This window comes from Leucoraja erinacea, unplaced genomic scaffold, assembly GCF_028641065.1.
Source record: "Leucoraja erinacea ecotype New England unplaced genomic scaffold, Leri_hhj_1 Leri_632S, whole genome shotgun sequence".
NCBI lineage: Eukaryota > Metazoa > Chordata > Chondrichthyes > Rajiformes > Rajidae > Leucoraja > Leucoraja erinaceus.
In genome coordinates, this window is record NW_026576545.1 from 28071 (window position 1) to 40988 (window position 12918).

General features: G+C 46.4%; 1 protein-coding gene across 1 annotated transcript in view; it reads left to right on the forward strand.

The window, feature by feature from the left end:
- Positions 1-12918, forward strand: part of LOC129694344 (SUN domain-containing protein 2-like) — a 40593-nt gene that overhangs the window by 20549 nt on the left and 7126 nt on the right. Inside the window, exons 8-14 of the mRNA XM_055631048.1 lie at positions 2336-2557; positions 2965-3036; positions 4189-4232; positions 5174-5330; positions 7944-8156; positions 9347-9431; positions 11787-11902. Coding sequence (XP_055487023.1) covers positions 2336-2557; positions 2965-3036; positions 4189-4232; positions 5174-5330; positions 7944-8156; positions 9347-9431; positions 11787-11902 — 909 coding nt within the window. The remainder of the gene's footprint in view (positions 1-2335; positions 2558-2964; positions 3037-4188; positions 4233-5173; positions 5331-7943; positions 8157-9346; positions 9432-11786; positions 11903-12918) is intronic.

A 12918-nucleotide genomic window follows, 5' to 3' on the forward strand; every position in this document is an offset into this window, starting at 1 on the left:
TTGCTGGAGTTCGGAGTCGGTCACCAACCAGGTCAGCTCCCGATGTTACTGTCCACAGGGCACATGGCCGAAACCCCGCGTGTGTACGTGTGTGTGCGCGCGTGTGTGTGTGCGCGAGTTTGTGTGTGTGTGCGTGGCGTGGCCACCAAGGAATTGTGTGTCCCTCATGTTTTAATAGCGATTTCCGCCCCTGGGAGAGAAAGAGTACCCAAGGATGACAGCAGGGGTAGTGCACCTCCTTGAATTCACCCTCTGAATCCCACTCCAGCCTGCCCTAACTGATTTCTGCAGGTGCAGTTTACTTTAGAGATAGAGCAGTCGTCCACGCTCCCAACACCACTGAACCGACCACTGTGCACAACTGCACAGACTTGCGAAACATTAAATGCTGGACTAACTCAGCAGGTCAGGCAGATTCACTGGAGAAAAGGAATAGGTGACATTTCTGGAAGTTCTCGACCCGAAACGTCATCTATTCTTTCTCTCTGGAGATGCTACTTGACCCGCTGAGTTACTCCAGTTTTTGTGTCTATCTTCTGTTTAAACTAACATCTGCAGTTCCCTCCTATGCATTCTGACAGCTTGCTAGCTGGTTTCTCGACACTAGCCGTGTTGTGCAGCTTTGAGCTCCCCGCCCGTGTCTGGGGTTTGCACACCCTTCGTTAGCTGCCCGCTTCTGTGTGGCCAGCTCACCTCCCTCGTGAGAACAATCCCTGTGGGCCAACTCATACTTATTTAGATCCAAAGCATTCTGGGGGTAATCTTTGTCATTTGACAGTTACCGCACATGGTATGGATGTCTGCTCCGGTCAGTAAATGTGGAATCAAGGACGGCACTGTGGCATAGCGGTTGAGTTACTGCCTTACAACGCTTGCAGCACCGGAGACCCGGGTTCAATCCTGATTATGGGTGCTGTCAGTATGAAGTTTGTACGTTCTCTCCGTGACCGCGTGGGGTTTTCTCCAAATTTTTCGGTTTCCACCCACACTCCAAGATGTACAGGTTTGTTTGGTTAATTGGCTTGGTATAAATTATCCCTTGTGTGTGTGGGATAGTGTTAGTGTTGGGGATCGCTGGTCGATGCAGACCCGATGGGCCAAATGGTCTGTTTCCTTGCTGTATCTCTAAATGAAATTAAACTGCACACAATCCCCAGGCAGAAAGTGCAGTGAGACTTGCAGCTTTGTGGCTGTGGTTGGGAGGTGTTGGCCAGAGCTGCCACCCAGGGACAAGGCAGCGTTTAATTTCACACCCGAGAGGTGTCGCGCACGCACACACGCTCACACCCGAGGTGGGATTTGACCTTCCTGCAGCCCGTAAGTGTTGTTGCTGGAACGACTTGAACCCAAGCACCGGGCTGTCACTGGAGAAATGTTGATCAAAGCTTTCCCATGGCCAGTGGGGGAATGGGTGAGCAGAGATGAAAGGCAGAGGAGTGCTGGAAATGTGGGTGGGAGGAGGGAGCAGCAGGGGAATAGCATTTCAGCCCCCAATGTCAATGTCGAACATAATGCAAAGATGACTAATCTTGCTTGACTGCACACGATCCATATCCCACCATTCCCTGCATCTCCATACGACTATCAAATACCTCTGTCGTATCTGCCTCCACCGCGTCTCCTGGCAGAGCGTGTTCCAAGCATCCACCTGGTTTAAAAAATCTATCACCTTTTATACTTTATCCCTCTCATCGTAAGCTGTACCTTCTGGTCTTTGACATTTCCACCCTGGGGAGAAAGTAGTTGAGGGGAAAATAGAGGAGAGATGTGAGATAAGTGGAGGAGAAGGGGTGGGCTGCTGGGTGGGTTGGGGGCAGAGTGAATGGGGTGGAGAGTTGGGGGTTGAGATGGGGTTGCAGGATGGAGAGTTTGCCTGTGTTGGCTGCAGTTGGCCTGCATTAGGTTGGAGGTGTCCCCCCTCCATGCTGTGGAACCTGGCCTTGACAATAAATGTGTGGTGCACGGTCTCATTGAAGGGCGGCGATGGCTATATTCTGGGTCAGGTTGATATGGACTTTAGTTTAGAGATACAGCGCGGGAACAAGCCTTTTGGCCCACCAGGTCCATACCGACCAGTGATCCCCGCACACTAACACCATCCCATATACACTAGGGACAATTTTACATTAATACTAAGCCAATTAATCTACATTGGAGTGTGGGAGGAAACCGAAGATCTCGGAGAAAACCCATGCAGGTCACGGAGAGAACGTACAAACTTCGTACAGGCAGCACCTATAGTCAGGGTCAAACTCGGGTCTCTGATGCTGTAAGGCAGCAACTCTGCCACAGCGCCTCCATACTGCCCAAGCTGACCGTCTTGCTCTGTTCTTAGGCTGACCTGCAGGTGCGAGTGCACAGAATGGAGAAGGAGCTGGATCAGTTGACCGCTGCCTTCCGGGCTTTGCTGGACTGGGGCAGTGAGTCGTCTGAAACCATAAGCCTCCCTCTCTCGCTGACACCAGCCCACATCATCAAGCTGCTGGGCAAGGTAACCCTTCAGAACCAGGATGAGCTTCAGAACATGCTGCCCTTCGAGTCGCTGGAAAGGGTGGAGGTGAGTGTCAAATGTTGGCAGCTTGGCCTCTTCCCCCATCCCTGTCTGGCAGTGATTCTTATTTTTATCCTTGTAATATCATTGCTGAGGTGACCCTTTGTCTTGTCTAACACATTTCATTGTACCGTTGACCCTGTGTTAACCTACATATGACAAATAAAACTGAACTGAACTGAAAAGCTTTTCACAGTACACGTGACGATAAACTAAACTTTATTCTTTCCATATTGTCTCCCCCTGATTCTCCACTTGCCGACATGGAAGAGGCAATTTACCACGGCCAATTAACTTACAAATCTGCACACATTTCATAATCTCTCTCTGCAAATGCTCTCTCTGTGTTGGACAGAGGTGGGGTGGGTGCGTGCCCCTGGTGAGACTGTAACGCTGCTTGTGTTTGCTTCCAGCCTGACATCGCCGCCATCCAGCAGATGCATGAGGAGCTGACGGAGCCGGCGCTGTCACCAGATGATTGCAAGGTGGGTGCGGGGAGAGGGAGCTGGTGCGGGAGAAGGGGTAGAGAGGGCACAGGGAGTCGTGGTTCATAAGTGATACGAGCTGAATTAGGCCATTCAGCCCATCAAGTCTATTTCTCCATTCAATCATGGCTGATCTACCTTACCCTCTTAACCCCATTCCCCTGCCTTCTCCCCATAACCCCTGACACCCATACTAATCAATAATATATCTATCTCTGCCTTAACAAGATCCACAGCCTACGGTGACAGTGAATTCCACAGATTCACCACCCTATGATTAAAGAAATTCCTCCTCAACTCCTTCCCAAAGGAATGTCCTTTTATTCTGAGGCTAAGGCCTCTGGTCCAAGCATGGCAAGCTTTCCTTCACTTTCTGTCTGAAATGGCTGCTTTTAGTCTTTTTATTGTTTTGTTTTTGAGATACAGCGTGGAAAGTCTGCGCCGACCAGCGATCCACACACACTACCACTATCCTGCACACACTAAGGACAATTTACAATTTTACTAAGCTATTTAGCCTACAAACCTGTACGTCTGAGTGTGGGTGGTAGCCGGAACACCTGGAGAAAATCCACACAGGTCACGGGGAGAACGTACAAACTCCGTATAGATAGCACCCGTAGTTGGGATCGAACCTGGGCCTCTGGTGCTGTGAGGCAGCAACTCTACCGCTGCACCACCGTGCTGCCACTCAGCTGCTCTACCTCTCAGTCAGACCATATATCTCGGCATCATTTAACGCCATACTCTCAATTCCGTGATATCAAGGCCAGTCACCTCGGTGTTGAACTGTTCTCAAGGACTAGTCTCCGTAGCCACTTGGGCAGAGAATTCCCTGCATTTCCCATCCTCAGGGTGTTAAGCTGCTGCAGTTCAGTGAAGTTTGCTTTAAATTGAATGGTGGATTCTGCGGGCAATTGATGGGAATTTGGGAGGAACTAGTTTCAAGGAAAATTTGTGAAGGACTGGGATTCTCTGAGAGCTGGCATTGATTTGATGGGCTGAAATGGCCTATGTTATAAGGAAATATGAAGTGTGGAAAAGTGACATATTTGTAAATTTGACGTGTATGTTGTGAAATAAGTAGCTGCGAGTAGAATTAAAAAGCCTCCGAACTTGAAAATAAACTTTTTTTTAAATTTCTATTCCTAGATGATGTTGCAGAAGGTGAAGGAAATGGAATCTGCTGTGGAAAGGTACAAAGCTGCACTGTGGCAGTTTCTAGACTGCACCAACTGCTCACAACGTTAGAGATAAATAATTAATTTAAGGGCCTGTCCCACTTGGCGTTTTTTTCGGCGACTGCCGGCGTTGCCAAACGATTTTGAACATTTCAAAATCCAGCGGGGACAAAAGAAATGTTGCGACACAGAAAAAAACATCGCGCGTCATACGTCATCACGCTGCGTCACGCCGCAGATTTTTCGGTGACCTGATACGTCCGTCAATGATGCCGGCAGTCGCTGAAAAACTCGCCAAGTGGGACAGGCCGTTTAGGTGTTGGGTGTTGATGTTGTAGGCCACAGTATCTGCAGATGCATCAAGATGCCCCTGGGGTGTATCACGGCAGCAGGTTTGCCTGTGGCTGAGCTGTGAGCAGTATAACGCTGATGCTGTGTGTTTCCAGATAGGAGTGGAGTAGCAGCAGACCCTTGGGGGGGGGGGAGCTTCGTCGGCTGTTGCGTGAAACAGATCAACGTCATTTTTAGTTTAGAGGTACAGCGTGGAAACAGGCCCTTCGGCCCAGCGAGTCCGTGCAGACCAACGATCACCCTTACACCGGTAGTCAGGATTGAACCCAGGTCTCTGGCACTGTAAGGCCGTAGGTCTAATGCTGCACCACCATGCCACCTCTGCTCCTGTACTCTGATGGCTTGCTTTGTCCTGAATAGGACAAGTTTTGCCTGGGCCACAGCCAGCCATAAAAACAATATTATTCCACGAGCAGTAGCTCTACTCAACAGCCAAAAATCTGTCGACTCTTTTTACTCTGGTACTTTATTTCCACATGTTTGAATCATAATGTTTTATTTTTAATTGTCCACTGTATATCATGTTTTTGCAAGCAAAGCACCAAGGCAAGTTCCTTGTATGTATACATACTTGGCTAATAAAATTATATTTATTATTATTATAGGTTGACAGATGAACAGAAGCAGCTACTGACTGCACTGGCGCTGCTGGAGGAGCAGCTCAGCCAGACACGGCTGGAGCTGCAGGCTGTACGTGCGGGCCAGAAGGACATGGACTCCAGTATGCAAGCTCTGGAAAGCAGAGTTAAAAGTATGATTGATGTAAGTTTTCCCAAATAGTCTTTTATTTAACTGTAAAAGGCCAAAGCTTAGCACTTCTGCCTTGAAGATGATCAAAGAGATTGAGATGAAGAGGAAAGTGCGGAAAGTATCTTGCCCTCTTCCCTCCCCCCCTTCTTTCACACTCAACTCCCACTCACTCCCTCCCTCTCTACTGCGTTCTTCCCTTTCTCTCACGGTCTCTCCTTTTCCCCCTCTGCTCCTTTCCCTGTGTTCACGATGTGGTCTCCTCTACACGGAGAAACCAAACAAGCGTTGGGTTTCTACTTTGTGGAGAACCTGTGTTCGCTCCATGGGGCACTCCTGAGCTTCATGTCTCATTCTGACTCTTGGATGTGGGAGTGACTGAACAGTCTGTGACTTCCTGCACTGTTGCAATGAGGCTCAAAGCAATCTTGAGGAATGGCATCTCACCTTCCATTTGGGCTCATGGCAGTCCTCTGGGCTTGAACTGAATTCAATAATCTTGGGCAACTTGATTCCTCTGTTAGTATCAGTTGCACATTTGTGATAATTGGGTTGGCTTGTTTTTTAAAATCTCTATCCAAAAGTGGAGGGCATGTCCATGCTGACCTGCCAGTTATGTCTTGCGTCTCCACCTGAAATGTCACCCATTCCTTCTCTCCAGAGATGCAGCCTGTCCCGTTGTCTATCTTCGGTTTAAACCAGCATCTGCCGTTCCTTCCTAGACATGTCTTCTTGCTCTGCATTTTGCAATTGCTACGATCTTTTGTCTATTTTTCTTATCATCTAACCGCTTCTATTCACTCCATGACCAGATAACTTTGTGTGCAGCTTGTCCCCATGGCCACCTGGTTTTACACTATCAGAGTCATCCACCCACCTGTGCAGCTTTACAAGTTTCTTTTGTCACCTCCCCAATTCTGTTTCTCTGGCTACAGATGCAGCCTGACCCGAGTGCTCCCAGCATTTTGTTTTTCAGATTTATTCCATCTGCAGTTTTCACGCATTTATTCTAACCTTTTTTTCTATATGACTGCCGCCTTTCAGTCCATGTTAGAACACTTCCTCTAAATTAAGAGGGCTCTTAATTTTTTTGCAGCAGCAGCCTCATATGTGGCAAATGCCTTTTGGAGATCTGAATACACACTGCATTTACAGGAGATTGACACAAAAAGCTGCAGTAACTCAGTGGGTCAGACAGCATCTCTGGAGAAAACAAATAGAAAATTCCTTTTCTCCAGAGATGCTATCTGACCCGCTAAGTTACTCCAGCTTATTGTGTCTATCTTTGGTTTAAACCAGCATTTGCAGTTCCTTCCCAACTACATTTACAGGTTTCCCGTGTCAACTCCCTATCACATCCTGTCAAGTTTTGCCACACATGATTTTTATTAAACCATGTCGGCTCCGTTTGATTAGATGCAGCTTACCAAATGATTAGTTATTTCCTCTTGCGAACTATGAGTGCTGGATGAATTAGAATCATAGAGTGATACAGTGTGGAAACAGACCCTTCGGCCCAATGCCCACACCCACCACCATGTCCCAGCTACACTAGTCCCACCTGCCTGCGTTTGGTCCATATCCCTCCAAACTTGTCCTATCCATGTACCTGTCAATTGACCTATAGTTCCCAGCTTCTGTTTTACGTGCTGGGAGGCCAGGTGAATCTCGCTCACAGCCTCTTCTGCTGGTTCAGGTGCCCAGTAAATGTGAGTTCTGCTTCCAACAGCCATTCACGCAGTGAACCATTGGCCCACTGTACTAATTGCATCAAACCCTTGTGCCAATTGAATTACATTCCCAACTTTGTGTCGGAAAGATGGTTACCTTGTTTACTCTGAATGGGCCAGTAAGAATATCACCATCTTATGTATAGGGAGAAACTGCAGATGCTGCACAGATAGACATCAGCGAGACAGGCAGCATCTCTGGGGGGGGAGGAATGGATGACATTTCGGGTCGAGACGTCTGAAAAAGGGTCTCAATCCGAAACATGATCCATTCCTTCTCTCCAGAGATGCTGCCTGTCCCACTGAGTTACTCCAGCATTTTGTCTTTTTTTCTATATATTATAACCACTCAAACAATCTACCTGCTGCAGTTCCTGGCGACTCTCTCTTTGCAACCTTTCTTCTGCAGTCCTGCCAATGTTGTAAACCTTTCTTGTGTTTCTCTAGTGAACTCCCATCAATCCTGTAGGGAGGCAACCAGAATCCACACAATGTTACAGGTACGGCTGAGCTAACAGTTCCAAGATGCCTGTCCCACTATCTTCAAAGACGCATGAACAAGCTCTCTAAAGATAGACACAAAATGCTGGAGTAACTCAGCAGGAGGGAACATTAGATGCTGCCTGGTCCGCTGAGTAACTCCAGCATTTTGTGTCTATCTTCAGTGTAAACCAGCATCTGCATTTCCTTCCTACACAACAAGCTCTCCAAGATCTTTCTGTTCCCCTCCACGGTTCAGTATCCTTTCAGCTATAATGTACTCCCTTGCCTTGTCTCCCTCGCCAAAGGATCAACAATTGTAAAATAATGCATTTTTTAAGATGACAAAGATACTGCTTTGCATTGATTTCAAAGTTTACAAGGAGGAGCACTGACTATCCAGCTCTTGTGTGTTTAGAAGGAGACGACGTTGCTCCCACTGGTCCACAAGCTGCTCTTCGGTTCATCAGAAGACAGCAAAGGGGAACCACTGACAGCACAGCTGGTGAAGCGCAAGGAACTTGAGGCCCTCCTTGCAGGCTTGGAGAGGAAGATCCTCGCAGAAGCTTCATTTCATCGTGGTCCGGCTATGGAGGCACACACGGCAGCTGTCAGAGCAGGGATTATGAAGGTACAAGCATGCAAGCATCCAGTGGCTCTAACTCTGGAGCAGATTATTGTAGTTCAGAACAGTAATGTATTCATAATATGTAGAGTTAATGAAATTGGGGCATGTCTTGCTCTACGTTTCATGAATTCAGCACTTTCGCTTGCAATGTGTCAATGAACACCACATCCTTAACAGTGCTCCCATGAAGTGTCTGAGAGTCCCTCAGTGTCTAGTGGTGGCCAGACCTTAGACCAAGGCCACTCCCCCACAGCCTCTGCGGTGACTGCACTGAGCTTCAGTGTGTCCCTCACACCACATACACTCGCACCTTGGAATGTGCCAGTCGGCAGCAATTAATTTACCAACATTTTATCCGACACCTTTACCAACAGGAAGATCAATTTTTGTGCAGACCAACGTGAGTCTTCCGCTGAGATAATGATCTTCCAGCAGCAGTTGACATTTATCTTGTTGTGCGTCCCTGTGAACAGCTCATAGATCACTGATGCACAACTGCTCAGGGTGAACCATGACAAGAGCCCTTGCATTCTTCTTCTGACCTTCCTGTCAAACACCCAGTGCATAAGGAGGTGAATGTTGTCCACACCACAACCAGCTCAATGGCAGCGTGCAGTGGGGTGCTTTTCTGACCGAGCAGGCAGGGTTTGACTGGGAGGGCTCCTCACACTACTGTTGCCGAGTTCCTCGATCTGCTTGGGGAGCCATCTGATGGGATCCATCAAGTCCTTCTCCCACAGTGCCTGTAGCTCGTTCTATGTTGATCACTTGTGGTCACAGGTAGTTTTCTACAGGAACCTTTCTGTGAAGGACAGATAGTAAGGCAATGTCAAACTGAATAGAACATTGCATAAATCTACACCAGCCAACATGTTCCAGCTACACTAGTCCCACCTGCCTGCGTTTGCCCCATATCCCTCCAAACCTCTCCTATCCATGTCAATGTACTGTAATAATGATTGACCTGATCACATAATCCTGCTGCCTTCTATGCAGTATATGTGGGCTCTCCATTGCTCACTTTTATTGGACCTTGCTAATTCCAGATTATGAGAATGGATGAGGGATCATTTTGTGGGAACTGTTGAAGGGAGCATTGCCGTCTGGTTTCTGTATGTGTGTGGGCTCTACACTCTATTGCACTCTACTGCCCCCTTCTTATCCCACATTATTGTTATTTTTTCCTTTGGTAGGAAGTGAAAAGCATTGTGGAGCAAGCCTTGAAACTGTACAGCGCTGACAGGGTTGGATTGGTGGATTATACACTGGAATCTGCTGGTAAGTATCAGACAAAAGGCAGGGCCAAGTAAATCTCTGAATGTAACAGACTGAAAGGGTGTTGTGTGGGTTGGCACTTTAGTCATGTTTGACTTGATCCTGTGGAATGGGGTGTTCTTTCACATCAGTGGGATGGCCTTGCCCTGGGGCACCATTGGCTATCTTCATTCTGTCCACTGCTCCATCATTCCTGCAAACATATTGGTTAATCTCTTGTGCACTCTCTCCGAAGCTTCATGCCTTTCTGAGGGCAAGGCAGCCGGGACTGGATGCATTGCTCCAGCTGTGGCCAAGCCTGTGTTTTACAAAGTTCTCCCCTCACTTCTTTGCTCTTGTACCCTGAGCCGTTATTTATAAGGTACAGGAGTTTTTCAACAACATCCGAAACTTCCTTTTTTCAGTAAACTAGACACATAAACCACCCACGTGTGTAAGAAGGACGTGAAGGTCTGATGAAGGGTCTCGACCCGAAACGTCACCCATTCCAGAGACACTGTTGTTTCTTCACTCCTTTTAGAATTGTGCCCTCTAGTTTACATTGCCTTATTCCTCCTCTCAAAAATAAATATTTCACATTTGAATTACAGCTGTAACCAGCCTGTTCAAACCCTATTCTGTATTTGCCTCCAATTCCATTAATATCTCCTGTTCACAGTATCATCTGCAAATCTGGAACTCCAAGTCATTCAATGCGTATGAAGAAAAGATGGGTCTTATTCTGCCCTCTGGCCAATTTTACAACTTACAATTAACCTACAAACCTGTACATCTTTGGAGTGTGGAAGGAAACTGGAGAAAACCCATGCGGTCACAGGGAGAATGTACAAACTCCGTACAGGCAGCACCCGTAGTCAGGATCAAACCCAAATCTGTGGTGTTGTCAGGCAGGAGATCGACCGATCCGTCACTGTGCTGCCCTGTGCTGTGCTCTTCTGTTGGTTAGCCAGTTTTATTCCTTGAAGCAAAGTTTAAGTTGCAGAGAAAGTGAGAACAAAATAGATGGACTGGAGACCAGGAGACATTTGAGATGAACATCGACACCAGCTGGATCGATGAAGATGCAACTAGTGGTAGACGAATGAAATCTTAAACACTGTAGAAGTGCAAGGAAAGAAGACAAGCTCATGGTTTGAAGGGTGGATAGAAGCTTGGTTCTTCTCAAGCTAACATTGGACAATTGGAATTGTGTAGAAAGCTGAAGATCTACTTTAGGTTTCAGCCATCTGCAGAATCACCAGGATGCTGCCTGGATTAGACAGAATGCTAGAATAGAATATTAGCTATAAGGGGAGGTTGGACAAACGGAATGTTTTTGCTGGAGCGTCAGAGGCTGAGACGAGACCTGATAGAAGTATATAAAATTATGAGAGATATATAGATGGAACGGCAGTCTTTTCCCCAAGGTGGAAATGTCAAATACGCGAGTTAAGGTGAGGGGGGGGATGTTTAAAGGAGATGTGTGAGGCAAGTTTTTCTTGCACAGCTGTAGGTGTGCTGTCAGGGGAGGTGGTGGAAGCAGATACAATAATAATATTTAAAATGCATTTGGACAGATACATGTACAGACAGGGAGTAGAGGGATGCAGACCATGTCCAGTCAGATGGATGTGTTAGGTTGACATCATGGTCGGTGCAGACACAGTGGGACAAAAGAGCCTGTTCATGCTAAGTAAATAAATGTTCTACAATATATGAGAAATATATGTTCTACAATATAAATTGTCCTTTCTGGATTGTCTCTAAACTAGGTCAGATGTAATGCTATATGGCTTTATATTATTGACAAAAATAACCTATGCAGACAGCAGTCATTTGTTGCACATGTTCCCAGCTAACTGACCACAAATAACAATATCTTTATACCTTGGTCCGGTGGTAGAAGTTTTGCTTCCATTTTATGTTATAGAAATCATTCTCATTGTACTTTTTGTTTGCAAAAATAGATCCTTGTTTATTCTAGTTGTATTGAATGGAAAAATGATGAAAGCAAGTAAATGGTTGAGATTTGGGAGGGTACTTATCCAACCACTGCCACCTGGTGGCCATTCAGCTGTGTATTTAAAGTTTCAGCTGGATTCTGTGCTCCAACCTGTTGGACATTGTATGAAAATTAGCTTTCAAGTTTACTTAAACAATTGCGATTGCAACATTCAATTATTTCAACAGTTGTGCTGGATGTGTTGAGTTCTTGGACAAATTGGAAAGTTCTTCTTAGTGGTCAGCACTCAAGCAAAAACTTTCCAATCCCTCTGCCAGAGTTTTGCAGTTCTCTGCAAACCTGTATATTTCTTGAAGGATTCATGATTAACTTTGTCCATTCAGTGATATGATAATGATTATTTTTTCTCTTGTCAGGTGGCAGTGTGATCCACACACGCTGCTCAGAGACGTTAGAGACCAAGACTGCTCTTCTTAGTCTGTTTGGCTTTCCACTGTGGTACCAATCTCGGTCACCCAGAGCTGTCATTCAGGTATATAATCCTTGTACTGCTGCTCCCTTCTGTCTTGAAAGCAGTGACCTTTGAATACTCTCCTAGAGGCAGCAAGGTACAGGGACGCTATAGGTCCACAACTTCAAGATTTGCTGTTGGGGGCACCACAACTAGTGTGTGTCTTCTGCTTTCCCCAGGTTGATGTGAAACACACTCTGTCTGCATAACAGTTCTTCCCTGTCAGAAGAATGTAAGGTATTGATATATATGTCGAAAAAAATCATGCATTGGCCCACCATGCGTGCTTGTTCAGTACCACAGTTGTGGGATATGGAATAGAAACATGGAAATTATGAACAGGAGTAAGCAATGTGGCCCATCAAGCCCACTCAACCCCTCAGTATGATCATGGCTGATCATCCAAATTGAGTCCCCAGTTGGGGGACTTCCCATACCTTTCTCCCCATACCTCTTGGTCCCTCGAGCTACAAGAACAATATTTAACTCATGAGTATATTCAGATATCAATTGCATTCCATGATAGAGAATTCCTCTGGTTCACCACTCTGGATGAAGAGATTTCTCCCCATCAGAGTTCTACATGACCTCACCTTATCCTCGCACGGTGATCCTGGTCCTGAAACTCCCCAGCATCACGAACATCATTCCTTCCATTCCTTCCAACTCCAGTGAATATTGACCAGATTACTCTTCATACGTCAGCCCTGCTATTCCTACAGTTAATCTGCTGTACTTTTGCTTTGTTCCCTCCATAGCAAAAATATCCTTCCTTAAGGAAATGTGGGCTCCTTCCATCTGCTTTAACCAAACTACGATGCTTTATGGTCCCCATTCCTCTCCCCTGGATGTAGATTGCCAGTGTGTTTGTCAAATCTTCAATTGAATTCAGATTTTTTATATCCACTTATGGAGTCATATAGCACAGAAACAGGCCCTTTGTGCCCAACACGTCCACGTCAACCATCAACTAATCCCATTTGCCAGCATTTGCCTGTAGCTTACAGAGGTGCCTAAGTCTAGAGGGTTGAGATTTT